The 13,226-nt window shown below is 41.6% G+C and overlaps 2 protein-coding genes across 2 annotated transcripts; both read right to left on the reverse strand.

Annotated features, from left to right (window-relative positions):
• Positions 1-3,322: 3,322 nt before the first annotated feature.
• LOC124677116 (protein SCAF11) lies at positions 3,323-7,358 on the reverse strand. The gene is made up of 6 exons (XM_047213113.1): positions 7,233-7,358; positions 4,662-5,366; positions 4,465-4,533; positions 4,044-4,150; positions 3,868-3,936; positions 3,323-3,715 (listed from the first exon to the last, which is right to left on the reverse strand). The coding sequence occupies exons 2-6, from the start codon at positions 5,347-5,349 to the stop codon at positions 3,548-3,550; spliced, it is 1,101 nt and encodes a 366-aa protein (XP_047069069.1). The 5' UTR covers positions 5,350-5,366; positions 7,233-7,358; the 3' UTR covers positions 3,323-3,547.
• Positions 7,359-8,480: 1,122 nt separating this feature from the next.
• LOC124675868 (organic cation/carnitine transporter 7-like) lies at positions 8,481-12,105 on the reverse strand. Its single transcript, XM_047211934.1, has 5 exons — positions 11,676-12,105; positions 10,515-10,752; positions 9,635-10,157; positions 9,028-9,230; positions 8,481-8,931 (listed from the first exon to the last, which is right to left on the reverse strand). Exons 1-5 carry the CDS (start codon positions 11,966-11,968, stop codon positions 8,911-8,913), a joined length of 1,278 nt encoding a protein of 425 aa, XP_047067890.1. The 5' UTR covers positions 11,969-12,105; the 3' UTR covers positions 8,481-8,910.
• Between the last annotated feature and the right edge of the window lie 1,121 nt (positions 12,106-13,226).

A 13,226-nucleotide genomic window follows, 5' to 3' on the forward strand; every position in this document is an offset into this window, starting at 1 on the left:
GGAAGCAATGAAAATTTACACGGACCCAATATACGGCAAGTTTGTCGAAGAGCTAAGGAAGTGTACTGCTTACAACGTTGAAGTTGTGGAAGAGAAAAGATTATACGAGTGATTAGGGTGGCTAACTATAGGAATGCAGAGTTCCCCGGATTAACATATGTGGTTAGTGTTTCCTCCGATGACGATGTGTACAAGTGCTCGTGCTCTAAGATGGCTCGCGATGGAATACGAGTGCTGCCATGTCCCGAGGGTGGCTAGTCATATTGGTTTGACTGAGCTTCCGTCAGTTTCATCAACCCTAGATGGACTACTGCAGTTGGAATAGAGGTAGCGCGATTGACGGAGAGAAGAAGCAACACAAGCATCACGTGAACACACACTTGGCCGTTAGACACGCAATTGAAATGAGCAAAATATCACACATACTATCTACGTACGCACGGATGATAGGTCATACGACTTGTTTGTCGAAGGAGTTGCTGAGCTGAAGAAAGCTATATGCAAAGATGCAATTGAACGCCTCCAGACGAAAGAAAAAGTCACACGTAAGAGAAAAAAGGTTGATGACCCAGTTCAACAAGATACTGACAATATGCGTCATGAAGATAGAGAAGACAACAATCATGGACAGAACAATGAACAGATACACCCTGAGGAGAAAAATTCAAGTGACCAAGAAAAAAATGAAGATGAGCATCGCCCTTATAAGGATCCACCACAACAGGAAATCCAGGGTTCAACCTAGGTGAAAGACCTATGAATTTCCATGAGAAATCTGCTGCAAAACTAAAGAAAAAGGCTGCACCAAGATTGTGTGGACTTTGCAGGTTGCCTGGACACAAAAGACCAATGTGCCCGGACAGAGACAAGGTACTGTACTGACTTACAGAAAATATACACAGAAGTACAAAAAGAAACTATTAAAAAAGTTATAACCATTTACTAAATTTTATCCCATGTAAAAAAAATACACAGGTTGGCAGGAGCATACCAGGAATGGATTCCCAAAAAGAAGAAGGTAACCCATAACAAAGCAAGAAGGATGAGCGAAAAGAATGATGGAAGTATGCAATGAAAGAAGGAGTACAATCATTTGTGTAATGGTCATGCTGTGTTTGTCGTTCGAACTTGTAATACTACAATTTGGATAATTATTTTTCCGTTCCATAAATTATGAAAACTATCCTTGATGATTATCAACCCAGTCGTCTATCAAAAAAGAAAAATGAACTTATCAACGCCCTGACCAGTTATGTATCAACCCTCGAAGCAGTTGTTTATCAAATGTAAAAACATGAAAAAATATCAACCCAGTCGCCCATCAAAACAGCTGCGAAAAAAAAACATGAACTTATCAACACCATCCCCCAAAAACACCCCTGACGAGGTCGAATTATAGAAAGTTATCAACCGCTCTTCCCTGTGTTTATCAACTTCTTAGCATATTGTTTACCAGCCTTTTGATAATTCCACGAACAGCAAAATAAATTAAGTTACAAACAAAACAAAAAAAGACAAAATGACATTTTAGCTCGTAACAAACTACCAACCTGCCCCCACCCCCCAACCCCCCCCTTACCAACCGCTAAAACATATATTTACCAACGGTTAGTGTTACAAATTACCAAGCCAAAAAAGAATAAGAAAAAATGCTAATTAAATCAGACTGCAAGTAAAAAGAGAAAGTAGATTATTTATGCTGTAAGTGGTAGTTTATTTGAGTTGCATCTGGTAGTTCATACCTCACAGAGCGTTGCTTTCCAACAGGTACCTCCAATTCTGCAACTTGTTCAGAGGGTGGTTTAACCAATTCCATGTTAGGACCTTCCTAAGTGCTGGTATCTGATCATAAGTGATAGCAGGTACAACACGGCCATTCCAAAGTTCAAGGAACTTGAGCATAAAATAACCACAATCAATGCTTCAAAAAAAAAGATACAGAAAAAAGATATGTGAGCTATCAAATACAAAGAAATGTCCAACAGTGAACAAAGCATAAGTTAGATAGAAAAGAAGAGAACATACTTGTTATTTTGCTTAGGAGCTTCAATGAAAACCAACTCATAGTCATCAATCTGTTTTGATGAACTGGAGTAATTTATACGATACATGCACTTGATAGCATCGACTAGATCACTAGAATGATTAATGAGCGATTCATCATCAGGACCACGCGCAGAATCAAGAACTTCAAACCTTTTTTTCTCAAAATTCAAGAACAGTGAATACCAATGACCACATGGCTTCTTTTCTGTTCCAAGATTCTGAAGGACACCAAAACACAACTGAAACAAACCAAAAAAAAGAAAAGATAAAAACAAAGGGTCAGAGAAACATTAAAAAATAAAATGTTCACAAGTAGAACAGGGGAGAGAGGATAACGGGCGGAAGGAGGCGAACCCCAAATCGATTCGAAATAATTCGAAAACGACGGGCCGAAAAGGGAAAGTCGATCGGTTACCAAAAATAGAAACGAGCGTGACACGCGTGACGCGGCGAAAAGGGAATTGCCTTCGCGCGTCCGCGCGAGCGCTCCGCGCCGACAAGATCCGCTCGCTCGAGCGATCGGTTGCCAAGAAGGGGATTTGCGAAAAGTACCTAGTTAGCAGCAGATCCGAACTAAACTACGGAGTACTAGATAAAAATTAAAGTGATCGTGGTAAGCTCTCATCAGCGGGGGAATTAATAACTCACCACAGCCAAATTCCAGATCTGGAACCCGCTCCGGCGCCAAGGAGGAGCGCTTTGGGGTTCGGCGCCGGGAATGCTGAAATGGGGAAGAGAGGAGCGAGTCTTCGTTTTGCTTGCCGACTTGCTGGAGTATCAATCACTCGTACCTCTGAACCGCGTAAGCGTAATTTTCGACGGCCGACAAATTAGACGGAAGAGAAAGGAAAATATCTAGCGCGTCAGCAAATGGACATTTTTGGCAGGCTATAGTGATCTTGTTGTTCTAAAAAATTCAAAAATCAGATTTATAAGTTTTTCTTTTCGGAATCTTTTAAAACTTATAAACACAATTTTTGATTTTTAAATGAAGGGGTCACTGGTGCTCGGGAGCTAAAGACTTTTTTCGCTGAAGACCTACATATTTTTTTAAATAAAGAACGATATATTGGTATCATACCATATTACCAATACACTCGGCCTAGCTGTCTATCTCCCTACGCTAACCAATGCGTGAATAATCCGATTAATGCATGGCGATTGTGTATTATAGTGTGCGAACAATCCGATTGAATACGCTCCACTTTCTTCTTTCCTTACGTGCAACGTAGCCCTGTCTGGCTTACGGTCAACTGGCAGACAAAGCAAAAGCATCTCAGTGCAGAGGTCCTCCAGGGTGATAAGTTAAAACAATACACTATACAAGTGCCAAGCAGACATAATAGCTGTTTATGCGCTACAAGATGATAATAACCCACTTCTACTGTTGATGCAAAACTGAAAGTTAAAATTTCACAGCCGGAGATAAACGAGCCTATGAAGAGTGTACATCCTAGGCACTTGAGATCTTCAGCGATGCGACGCTTCCAAGGATAGTTCCCTACAGTCCGAGACCAACAGTTCGGCCATCTCTCCGGCGCAGGCCTGCTACGTAGAGCTTCTCCAGGTCGGTGTCGAGCTCCTCCTGCTTCTTGCCTTCCACTGGACCCTCCTCCTTGTTGCCAGCCTTGCTTTCTTGAACCGAGGCGGAGGTGCTGCTCTTCACACCCTACAATAGGCCATAGCCACCAAGCCATCCTCAGACTCTAAAAAAGTGTTAGTCCATCGCAGAGTAATGAGGTGCATATATATATGTTGTCGCTCAGCAGAATTCAGGACAGCATTGTATTCTAAAATTATACGTCTCGAAGAAGGAATTACCATGAGTTTGTTGAATTTCTCTTGGCGCTCCCGATCAGAAAACAGATTCGAGTCCCAGTGAGTACTTGTCTGCAGCATTAGGGTTGAAATTAACAAATATAACATGAATAAGGTATGCAGGCATAATGGAATGGAAGCAAGTGAAACAGAAAACACTAGTGTTATCCGATATTTACCTCTGGAGGGTTGCTCTTTTTGTTGCCCCAGAGCAGCTTCTTCTTCTGGTCAGTGGATAACCGCCCGGTTCCAACTCCAAATCCCAATCCCACAATGTTCTTATTAACTGCAATGGAGAATGCAAGAAGGTGGTCAATCGTACAAGCAGAAGATTGCATAGCTATAATCTGTCAGGGAAGAGATTAATATCGTAGGAATGTCACTGGACCATCATGAAACCAAATTTCTTGAGATCATGGGAAATGTTCAGCCACAAATTAATTATAGCCATTTAAAGTAAATTGGATTTAGTAGGTGCATGCATCAAACTTTAGACAAAGCACAGCAGAGGAAACTAAACCATCTAATGAGAACACAAATACTTGAGATAATGCCACAATGAAAGAAAATATATTGGCAACATACTGAGGAAACACTCACCTAATTCAGCAGCTTTCCTTGCTGCAATTTTTGCTGCATCCAGATCACCTAAGGCTCCATCTCTAATTCCTGATGGAGGACCGAACTTGTTTACGATCAAGAAGTTCATAATCTCAAATACACTATTGTAGCAGTTAGTTCAGTAACAAAAACAAAATAATCAATAACAAGCAAAAAAATAAAGGAAATCAACCAACCTCCTGATGTATCCATTTCCATGTGTTGTGCATTTTCAACATCTGGACCAACAGAACTGAATAAGCTTCTCCTCTTCTCCCTTGTTTCTAGCTCAGGTTCTGTTGGGTTGCTGCTTTTCTCAATTTCCTTGCCACTTCTCTTCTTTAGGCCATCCTCCTGCTTGAACTTTTCCTTGTTTTTCTCTTCTGGATACCTTCTGGCAGAGTATGTTTCCCTCTTAAAATCAGCATCTCTGTCATACTCTGCTCCATCACATGGAGACTCCTGTTTTTCCTGATTCTTACTCCTCTGCTCCCGCTTAACAGATTTGCCTCCATACCTGCCATCATCATTTTTCCAATCACCATGCGATCTATCAGATGTGCTATCACGCTTTGAAGGATTATAGTAAGTGTCAGCCCTTGATTCCCGATCTGACCTAGAAGTTCTAGAATAGCTTCTGTCATTATCTTCAGCGCGCTTATCATGATACCTCCTATAATCATCATGCCTCCTGGATTCGCGTGAAGCTCCGTAGGAGTGCCTATCAGAATGCCTAACAAAATCATGACCTCTGCCTGGCCTGGCGTGACTTGAATCATTCTGTAGCTCCCTTGAATTGTCCTTCCTTCCATAACTCCCACTCTCCTTAGTGCGGTCATCCTTGAGTTCAACTGGACTATGACTTCTCCCACGTTTAGAGTCCATCTTGCACTCAGCAGCAGCTATCAAACAAAACAGAAATTTCAACAGTTCAAATAACAGGCAGAATTTGTAGGTTACAATACAGGAGCAGATCATTCTAAATATCGAACATTATAACATACTAGCAGCACACCAGACTAGTGTGTTCCTAGGTGATAACGGATCTGCATGCACTAAAAGGCTTTGGTGCAATCACCACACACTAAAACTAACAAGTCAGAACAAATCTGGATTTTATTAATGCTAGAGGAACTTCATGTGGTCCGACCCCTCCCCGGACCCCGCGCAAAAGCGGGAGCTTCATGCACCGAGCTGCCCTTTTAGAGGAATTTCATGGTTTACTTTGCCTATGTATTAAAACTTTAAGCTAAAAAGTGTTCTATCTTAAGAATGGAAAAGGGTGAATAATCTGACAATTTGAATCCTTACAATTGTCTTCTAGCAAAAAACAACTTGCAACTCGAGAATTAAATTAGGTGGAGTAAACTTGGAAGTACATCCTGATTCTATCAAGGATTTGCTCACGACATTTGCTAGTTCGAGTGCATAGTATTTTGTGAGGACCCAAAACTATAATCTCAGACCTCCCATGCTTTGTTGAGTACCAATCCCAGATCAATATAGGCATCTAGTATGCAAGGCTCCCATCAGTCTAAGAACTCACAAATAATGATAACTAACAAGTTCAATAAATAACTTGACAATGTGGTTAGTGTTATATGGTATTTAAGTGTTCTAGCAGCGGAGAAACAGAACCAGTGGCTAATTATGCAGAACTTAAGGCTAGATAACTTCCCCTAAGGCGAGCAAGCAAAGAAGAGTAGCTTTGAAAGAACCAAACAAATCCAACGTATAATAGTAACTTAATAAACACACAATAATCATCCATGGAGAGGATACGGACAAAATCAGAAGTTCTGATCCCTGAGGTGGAATCTATGAGGCTTACTGGGGATTTGATTGTTAATTTATTGATCCGAAGAAGAATAAAACGAATTCTCCCTAATCCTAACGCAGACTCCTATTTATCTAAGATGACTCCAACTCTTCCCTTATTCTGACTTGATTGCTACTGCAGGCTTGACAGACAGACACCACCAAAAGCTAACAACATAGTTGTATGGATAAATACAAAAGGGAATCCTATCTTAGTGAAGAGAATGAAATTCGTCCAAAAAAGTATAGAGAATGAGAAAGTTATACAGAAGTTGCAAATGCTACAAATACATTAGAATCACGGACAAGGAGACGATTTCGATATCTAATATCGTATACTCGGTTCATAATGACTTGGATCTGTCAGCGAGTACTCTGCCTGTGAGCACACTCAGGGGTCACATGAGCTGAGAGCTTCCAGGATGATGTACTGATGTATTTTCTAGAGGGCTGGACAAGATCTGAAGTTTCCAAAATCAAGTATTGGTCCAAATCACAGTCTCACAGGACATTGCGAAATCAGACAAAGGAAAAACAAACACACGGCTGAATAAGGAAGTAGTTTGGTTAGAAGTACAAGGTATACTAAGTTGACGAGGCAGCTGGAATGTTCAGGTAATGTCGCTCCACTGGCTGCTAAAAGCGCTGTGCATAGCCAACAGCGGTGCATTCTCCACATGATCGGCCTCACCCTGAGTACCGCAATACTACAACATTCGGTTTACCACGAAACAATGCGTCAACTAGGGTGGGTGTACTGTTGAACAGGTGAAATAGGTTAAGTTTATTCCGTGCATTCGTATTTCGATTGTTGCCAGAGGAATTCATCCCAAGAGAATTTGCCACCAAACCTAATTCGCCCGAAAGAGAAATCGACAGGCAGTTAAGTGCTCAAAACCAAACAGCACAGGTAATCAGGTGCGCAGGAAAATAAGGCAGAGGTCACTAACCCGAACACAACCCTCGCTAGCTCGCGGTTGCCGCAGCGTGCTTCGATCCTTGGGGGGTTGATTCGGCGGCGACAGTCTCTGGTCGGGGCCAACTCGCCGCAGTCCGCGGGGGTAGCGGGAGGCCGGTGGCTCGCGGCTGGGGAAGCGGAGATCGCGGTGGCCAGGGATGGGGCCGCGCCAGGCTAGGGTTGGCTGCCTCGCGTTTGGGAGATTTGGAGATGAAGGGGGTGCGCGTACGGGAGAGCTAATTGGCCTAGGCCAACCTTGGGCCTCGGCCCAGGGAAGTGCGAACAAGTGAAGTGCTTTGCTCTCGTTTTGCTAAGAAAAAAAAGGTTCTAGCTCAGAAATGCTTCTTTTTTAGAAACATAGTACGTAGACGGTCACATATACGCGCAACGAGAAGTAGATAGATTGGATAAACAGCGTATAATGATAGAGGCTTCTTCGGCACACATGGAGACATACCTCCCGTAGCTGACCCCTGAATTCAAGGATACTGCCGGCTTTGTTACTAACTGATAGAAACCCCTTAAATACAACGTTTTTCAAAAATGTCATAAGGTAGGTAGACCCCACTCACCCCTATGAATGCATACACGCACATCCTACCCCTATGAGCACCTCTGGAAGACTGAGCCGATGGATTGGATCTTGAAATTGCGAAGTCACCACAGACACCTCGCTGTCGACGGGAACGTCGCCTCCCACTGAATGAATATTCCGCTTTTATGAGACACACATATGTTCAAACCTGGGGTTTGAACTCTGGTGGGCTGAAGGTACAACCAACCTCCTAACCATCCAACCTCAGGTTGGTTCTCAACTAGCGAAATTATCGCTTGAAAAAATTAGTATTCCAGTGAACTGGAAAACCAATTTTCCGATTATAAAGATGTCATCAAATATACAGAGGCCATACATGTACTAATGTACAGGCTGTACTGTACACCTCTTTAGCACACATACACAAAGAAAAGGGATGTTCAAACTGAAATGTAACTCTCTTTTAATATTTTATTAAGAATTTCAGAGAAAGAAGTTTTCTGCCATCTTATTGTGGATCTTGAGTATGCACGTTTTCCTTTTCCAAAAAACTACGCAGAAGATTTCCATACTACTATAACACCCTTATTCATTTAGATTAAAACTTCCGGGAAATTGTTTTCTCGAGACATAAAACTTCCGGAAAATCATATACTCCACTATGACACAGAAAACTGCGAGACAGAACTTGAAATATTAATTGAATGAGCGTTGAGAAGTTGGACGAATTTGCATTTCATTTATTTCATTAAGTATTTGCACAACAATCGCCCTCTAATTGTATGGAGGCAAAGTGATGCTTCCTGGAAAATCTAACTCTATGGTAGCTGTAACACATTCTGATGGTTATCCTTTTTTTTGTTTACATGTGCTCACCGACCGTGCCGCTCGGTATTCTGATGGTTATCCTTATCCATGTGGAATTGTGGATTGTGTGGTCTAAACCCTACTGGATCTGGCAGCCTTTGGTCTCCAGAGGAAAGAGGGCACAGGCCACTGCTGCAAGGAAGAGTACCATATCGAAGACGAACACTGCTTCTTTCTGATGACAGTTCTCTAACAAACCAACTGCTACGAGTGGTGTAACCATGCCTCCGATCCGGCCGACTGAAGTCGCAACTCCCACTCCGGTGTTTCAACATGATGTAGGGTAGATCTGCACAAGAGTAATACTAAGTGCATGTCGGTTGTGTTATACATTGCAAATTTCAGATAATGGAAGCTTTTTGATGCTACATATATAAATACTAACCTCAGGGCCATAAATATACAGAACAGCGTAACTTCCCATTATACAAGCCCGGGCACTGAAGAGAAGGGTGGTTGCTAAACCTTCTCCCAAAGGTACAGAAAGTGGTGCGATGAAAGCAAAGCACAAAACGATGAATCCCCCCATTGACAGTTTGCGACCAACTCTATCAACCAATAGAGCCGCCAAAATCAGACCAGGAAACTCTGTAATCAATAAAAACAAATTTTAAGCCATTTGATTAATACATGTTAATGATATAGGAATGAGCACCCTTTCAATGATCATCGAACACTGAGTTTTTAATCTTAAACACCAAAATCAGAGAAGAAACATGAGCAAATACAGGACGGAGACCTTTCCAAATAGTAAATAATACTCTCTCGCCCCCACCCTTGGATATATAACTGTTTTTAGATCACTCTTTCATATCTGATCATACAAAACCGTAACATCTTATTTGCCCGTGCGATGCAAATGGCATGTTTGGCAAGATCACTGAACATATTCGTTAAGAGACTAGGTAAACCAATGATAGGAACAAAAAAAACACATGAACAGAAGATTGACGATGATAATTGGCTATTTAACAGAAACTTCGCTCGCTTACCTGCAATACTTGTCACCAGGACATCTCTGTAGAGTCTGACATCATTTTGCTGCCTCAGAGGCATTCCAACAGGTGCACATCTCCTTTCACCATTGCTTAGTTCGGATGTTAGCAATACTATACCATAGTAAGCAAAAGAAAATGCGAAGTAGACAAACCATAGAAGAAGGGTAGATCCGATCAGGCTTCGTGACACAAGTGTCCGAAATGCATTAGTAAAACTGGATTTAGTGCTGATGCTCATGTCTGTTGCATCACTATCTTGTGAAGTAATTAGAGGTAGTATTGTCTCCACATCAACACCATGGTCAGATACTTTTTGCGGGATTAGAATGCCAGAGGGAAGAGACACGTTGTTCATTCTTGCTATCCTCTCCAAGATCAATTTAGCATCAGCTGTTCTACCTCTTGAGCAGAGGTACCGTGGTGATTCAGGTGTTACACCGTAGAAAATAAGCAGAACGAAACATGGTGATGAGGACAATGCTATCAACCACCTCCATCCAAGTACTGGCATGATAGCCTGCATCAAGCAATGATGCACGATTGTTGTCAACTCCATGAAAACATACAGATTCATTTCCAAGTATTTCAATTAAATTTGATGGACAATAGCCTTTAATTAACAGAACCAGGGCATGGGGAACATTCTAAAGTATATTATATGGCACATTAATATTTAATATTGACATTAAGAGACTCGATTTACCATTAACAAATCAAATTTTAGGTTGGTTAACCTTTTTAATACATATGTTAAATAAGATTATTTCCTGTTGTTAATATTAAAAGAAAAGTTAGAATAACACTAAGAAGTAAGAACTTAGAGTTCAAAATGAGATCATTGGAATCTAACAAGCAGGGAGAAATAAAAATTTACCCATGCAATTAGAGCCTGAAAGATTGTTCCGAAAGTCCAAGTACAGTGGAAGACAACCACCCAAGTACCCCTCTTTGCAGCAGGAACAAACTCAAAGAACCAAGTACCAAGAACATGGCCAGCACCCAATCCCATACCGACAACAAAGCGGAGGGTTAGTAAGCATATGTAATTAGGTGATAAAGCACTGAGAAAACCAAATATGCCAGTGACAACTGCAGTGAATAGAAAACCAGCCCTGGCAACAAAAAAAAAGTTGAAAACAGATTCTGTCAGATTTGTTTTAGGAAATCAAATCCAGACAGTAGGAACCAAAATAAGAAGGGAAAAAATCTACAATTCCTTTTTATCCTAAAAAATTGAAGATGTACTTTACTATCCTTTGTACTTAGCTGCAGTTGTACACAGAATTAACTCACCATAAAATTCCTCAAAATTATACTTCATATGGATGATGCATATATCTATGCACTGTTACCACAGGCGAGAGAGTTTGCTTTCAGGCGGTTAAGTTATTCTGAGTCGGTTAACCCCCCTTCTCTTGAAATTTTTGGTTCTGAGCAACGAACACCAAGTGGAAGTTCGTGATATATGCAAATCAACCAAAAATGTTATCAGTTTGATATCATGAATTCGAGTTACATAACATGTTTCAAATTGTACTGATTTATTTTACTATTCAGCAGGGCAAAAAATCTTGTGCTTATGAATAACGGTACTCTTTTATTCTCTGAACTTGTACACTTTTCCCAAAGATACACAACTTGCACATGAACTTACTTTTGTGCAGTAGAGTACTACATGCAATTTGTGCAGTTCCATACTTCATCTACTACTGCATGAACAAATAAGGAAATAACAACATGAATACATGATGTGCTACTAGGATAGCACTTGATGACCTTGAAAGATTTGCAAGGTTCAGATTCAGGCACAGTCAGGTTCATGACTCGTGAGTTCAAAGTTTATGTATGATTTTTGCAAAACCCATACTCATGAAAGGATTGACCAAAACACAAAGATTTGGTACATTTCCCAGCTGCTGGAACTAAAAGGATCAGTTTGGCACAACATATTGGGTTCAAGTCTCGGATTTGTTTGCTTGGGACAATCAATTCGAAGAAGAAAAACTATATTCTCAAGAGCCGAAGTGCGCCGAACCTTCTGCCATACGAGTCCGAGATGGCGCCCCCGAGGCAGGCCCCGATGATCATCCCGGCGAAGACGACGCTGGTGACGAGCCCCTCCTGCTGGGCGGAGATCCCCCACTCGTCTTTCACGGACGGGCCAACGAAGGACAGCAGCATGATCTCCATGGCCTCCGCCGTCCAGCCCACGCCGGCGTAGGCCAGCACCAGCGCCTGGAACCTCCCGAAGCCCACGTGCGACAGCGCGTCGTCCGTCGTGTAGTAGCAGCACTCTGCCCCGCCGGCCACGGCCTCGTCCGCCGCCATCCTCCTCGCAAGAAACCAAGAGGACAGGAGGTGGAAGATCCAGCGCCGGCGAAAGAAGAAGCGCGACTCAGCGGAGGGCGGATGTTGACTGGGGATGGCCGGAAGTAGCGCTGTAGCCTGTAGCTGTGCCTCTGTCGGGGGTGTGGTGGTGTGGTGTTGACGAATGGCTGCGGCTAAGCTAAATGTTGGCTTTTATTTCCAAACATTCAAAAACTATTTCAAATTTAAAAAAAATCTAAAAAATAGCCAATAATGTATATTACAAATGTGAAAAATCTCAAAACGATTTGCTTATATTCTAGGCTATATAGAAAAGGAAAAATTTATAAATTATATAGTGTTGAAATATGCACTATTAACTATAAAATCTGTCCGATTCTGTTAGTTTGTGTAGACTAAAATACAAAGTGGGTCGTATTGAGATTTTGCATGTACGTAGGACACATCATTGGCTACCTCCAGAATTTTATTTTAAAATTTTTAAAACTTCAAAATATAAATTATGAGTGTTTGAAAATAAAAAGCTACATATAACTTGACCTCTGTTTTGAGTTTCCAGCTATGCTATGTTTTGGCAAAAGAAATGCTAACAAAGTAGTGACACTCAGAAATTAAATAGTGTAACCTAGATCAGGGCTCACCCTAAGGATGTTTTGCCTTCTTGTCTACAGGAGGCTTCTCATGTAGGCCGTAGCCCTTAGCCGTAGCTTAATCAATATATTTCTTTCATAGGAAAAATATAATATGGTCTACAAAATACTACCTCTATTTGAAAAAAGAAGAGTTAAATTAAACACCTAGAACATCTTATATTTGGGAGTGGAGGGTGTTGCAATTAAAACAAGTAAAAATTGATTAGTCAAACAACAAAAAGAAGTTAAAGTAGATTGAAAAATAATAATTGCCAAGATCCAGTAGACACCACAATGTCATACATAGTAGCCAGAGTTATATGTAAATGATACATGTCACCTGCCACTTCTCTGGTAGTCGCCACCCGCTCCTTTTGCTACGAGACCCCCCCTTCATCAGCTGCTCCTCATATGCTTTTACCCTCCCTCAACTCATCTCTGTGAACCCTTGTTGCCTCTATCGGTCCCGTTCACTCCTCCTCCCTCCCCCGATAGTGCGTGACTTGTCCCAAAATAGAACTTCTTTTTATTACGAGCTCGGGAAGAAAGTGGGTTGGGGGAATGAGTCCATGGTCGCTAGATACAACATCGATGAGGCTCGTGCGAGCCGAGTTCGTAGTTGGTGA

The sequence above is a fragment of the Lolium rigidum genome, chromosome 7 (assembly GCF_022539505.1).
Source record: "Lolium rigidum isolate FL_2022 chromosome 7, APGP_CSIRO_Lrig_0.1, whole genome shotgun sequence".
In the NCBI taxonomy this organism is placed as follows: Eukaryota; Viridiplantae; Streptophyta; class Magnoliopsida; order Poales; family Poaceae; genus Lolium; species Lolium rigidum.

What these genes read in the sequence shown, in the direction of transcription:
- LOC124677116 (XM_047213113.1), bottom strand. Translation starts at nt 5,349, where the DNA reads ATGGACTCTAAACGTGGGAGAAGTCATAGTCCAGTTGAACTCAAGGAT. An exon ending in AAGGAAAGCTGCTGAATTAG is followed by an intron (nt 4,151 to 4,464) that starts GTGAGTGTTTCC and finishes TCTCCATTGCAG; the next exon opens with TTAATAAGAACATTGTGGGA. An exon ending in AAAAGAGCAACCCTCCAGAG is followed by an intron (nt 3,937 to 4,043) that starts GTAAATATCGGA and finishes CTAATGCTGCAG; the next exon opens with ACAAGTACTCACTGGGACTC.
- LOC124675868 (XM_047211934.1), bottom strand. Translation starts at nt 11,968, where the DNA reads ATGGCGGCGGACGAGGCCGTGGCCGGCGGGGCAGAGTGCTGCTACTAC. An exon ending in TCGGACTCGTATGGCAGAAG is followed by an intron (nt 10,753 to 11,675) that starts GTTCGGCGCACT and finishes TTTTGTTGCCAG; the next exon opens with GGCTGGTTTTCTATTCACTG. An exon ending in TTCAGGCTCTAATTGCATGG is followed by an intron (nt 10,158 to 10,514) that starts GTAAATTTTTAT and finishes TGCTTGATGCAG; the next exon opens with GCTATCATGCCAGTACTTGG.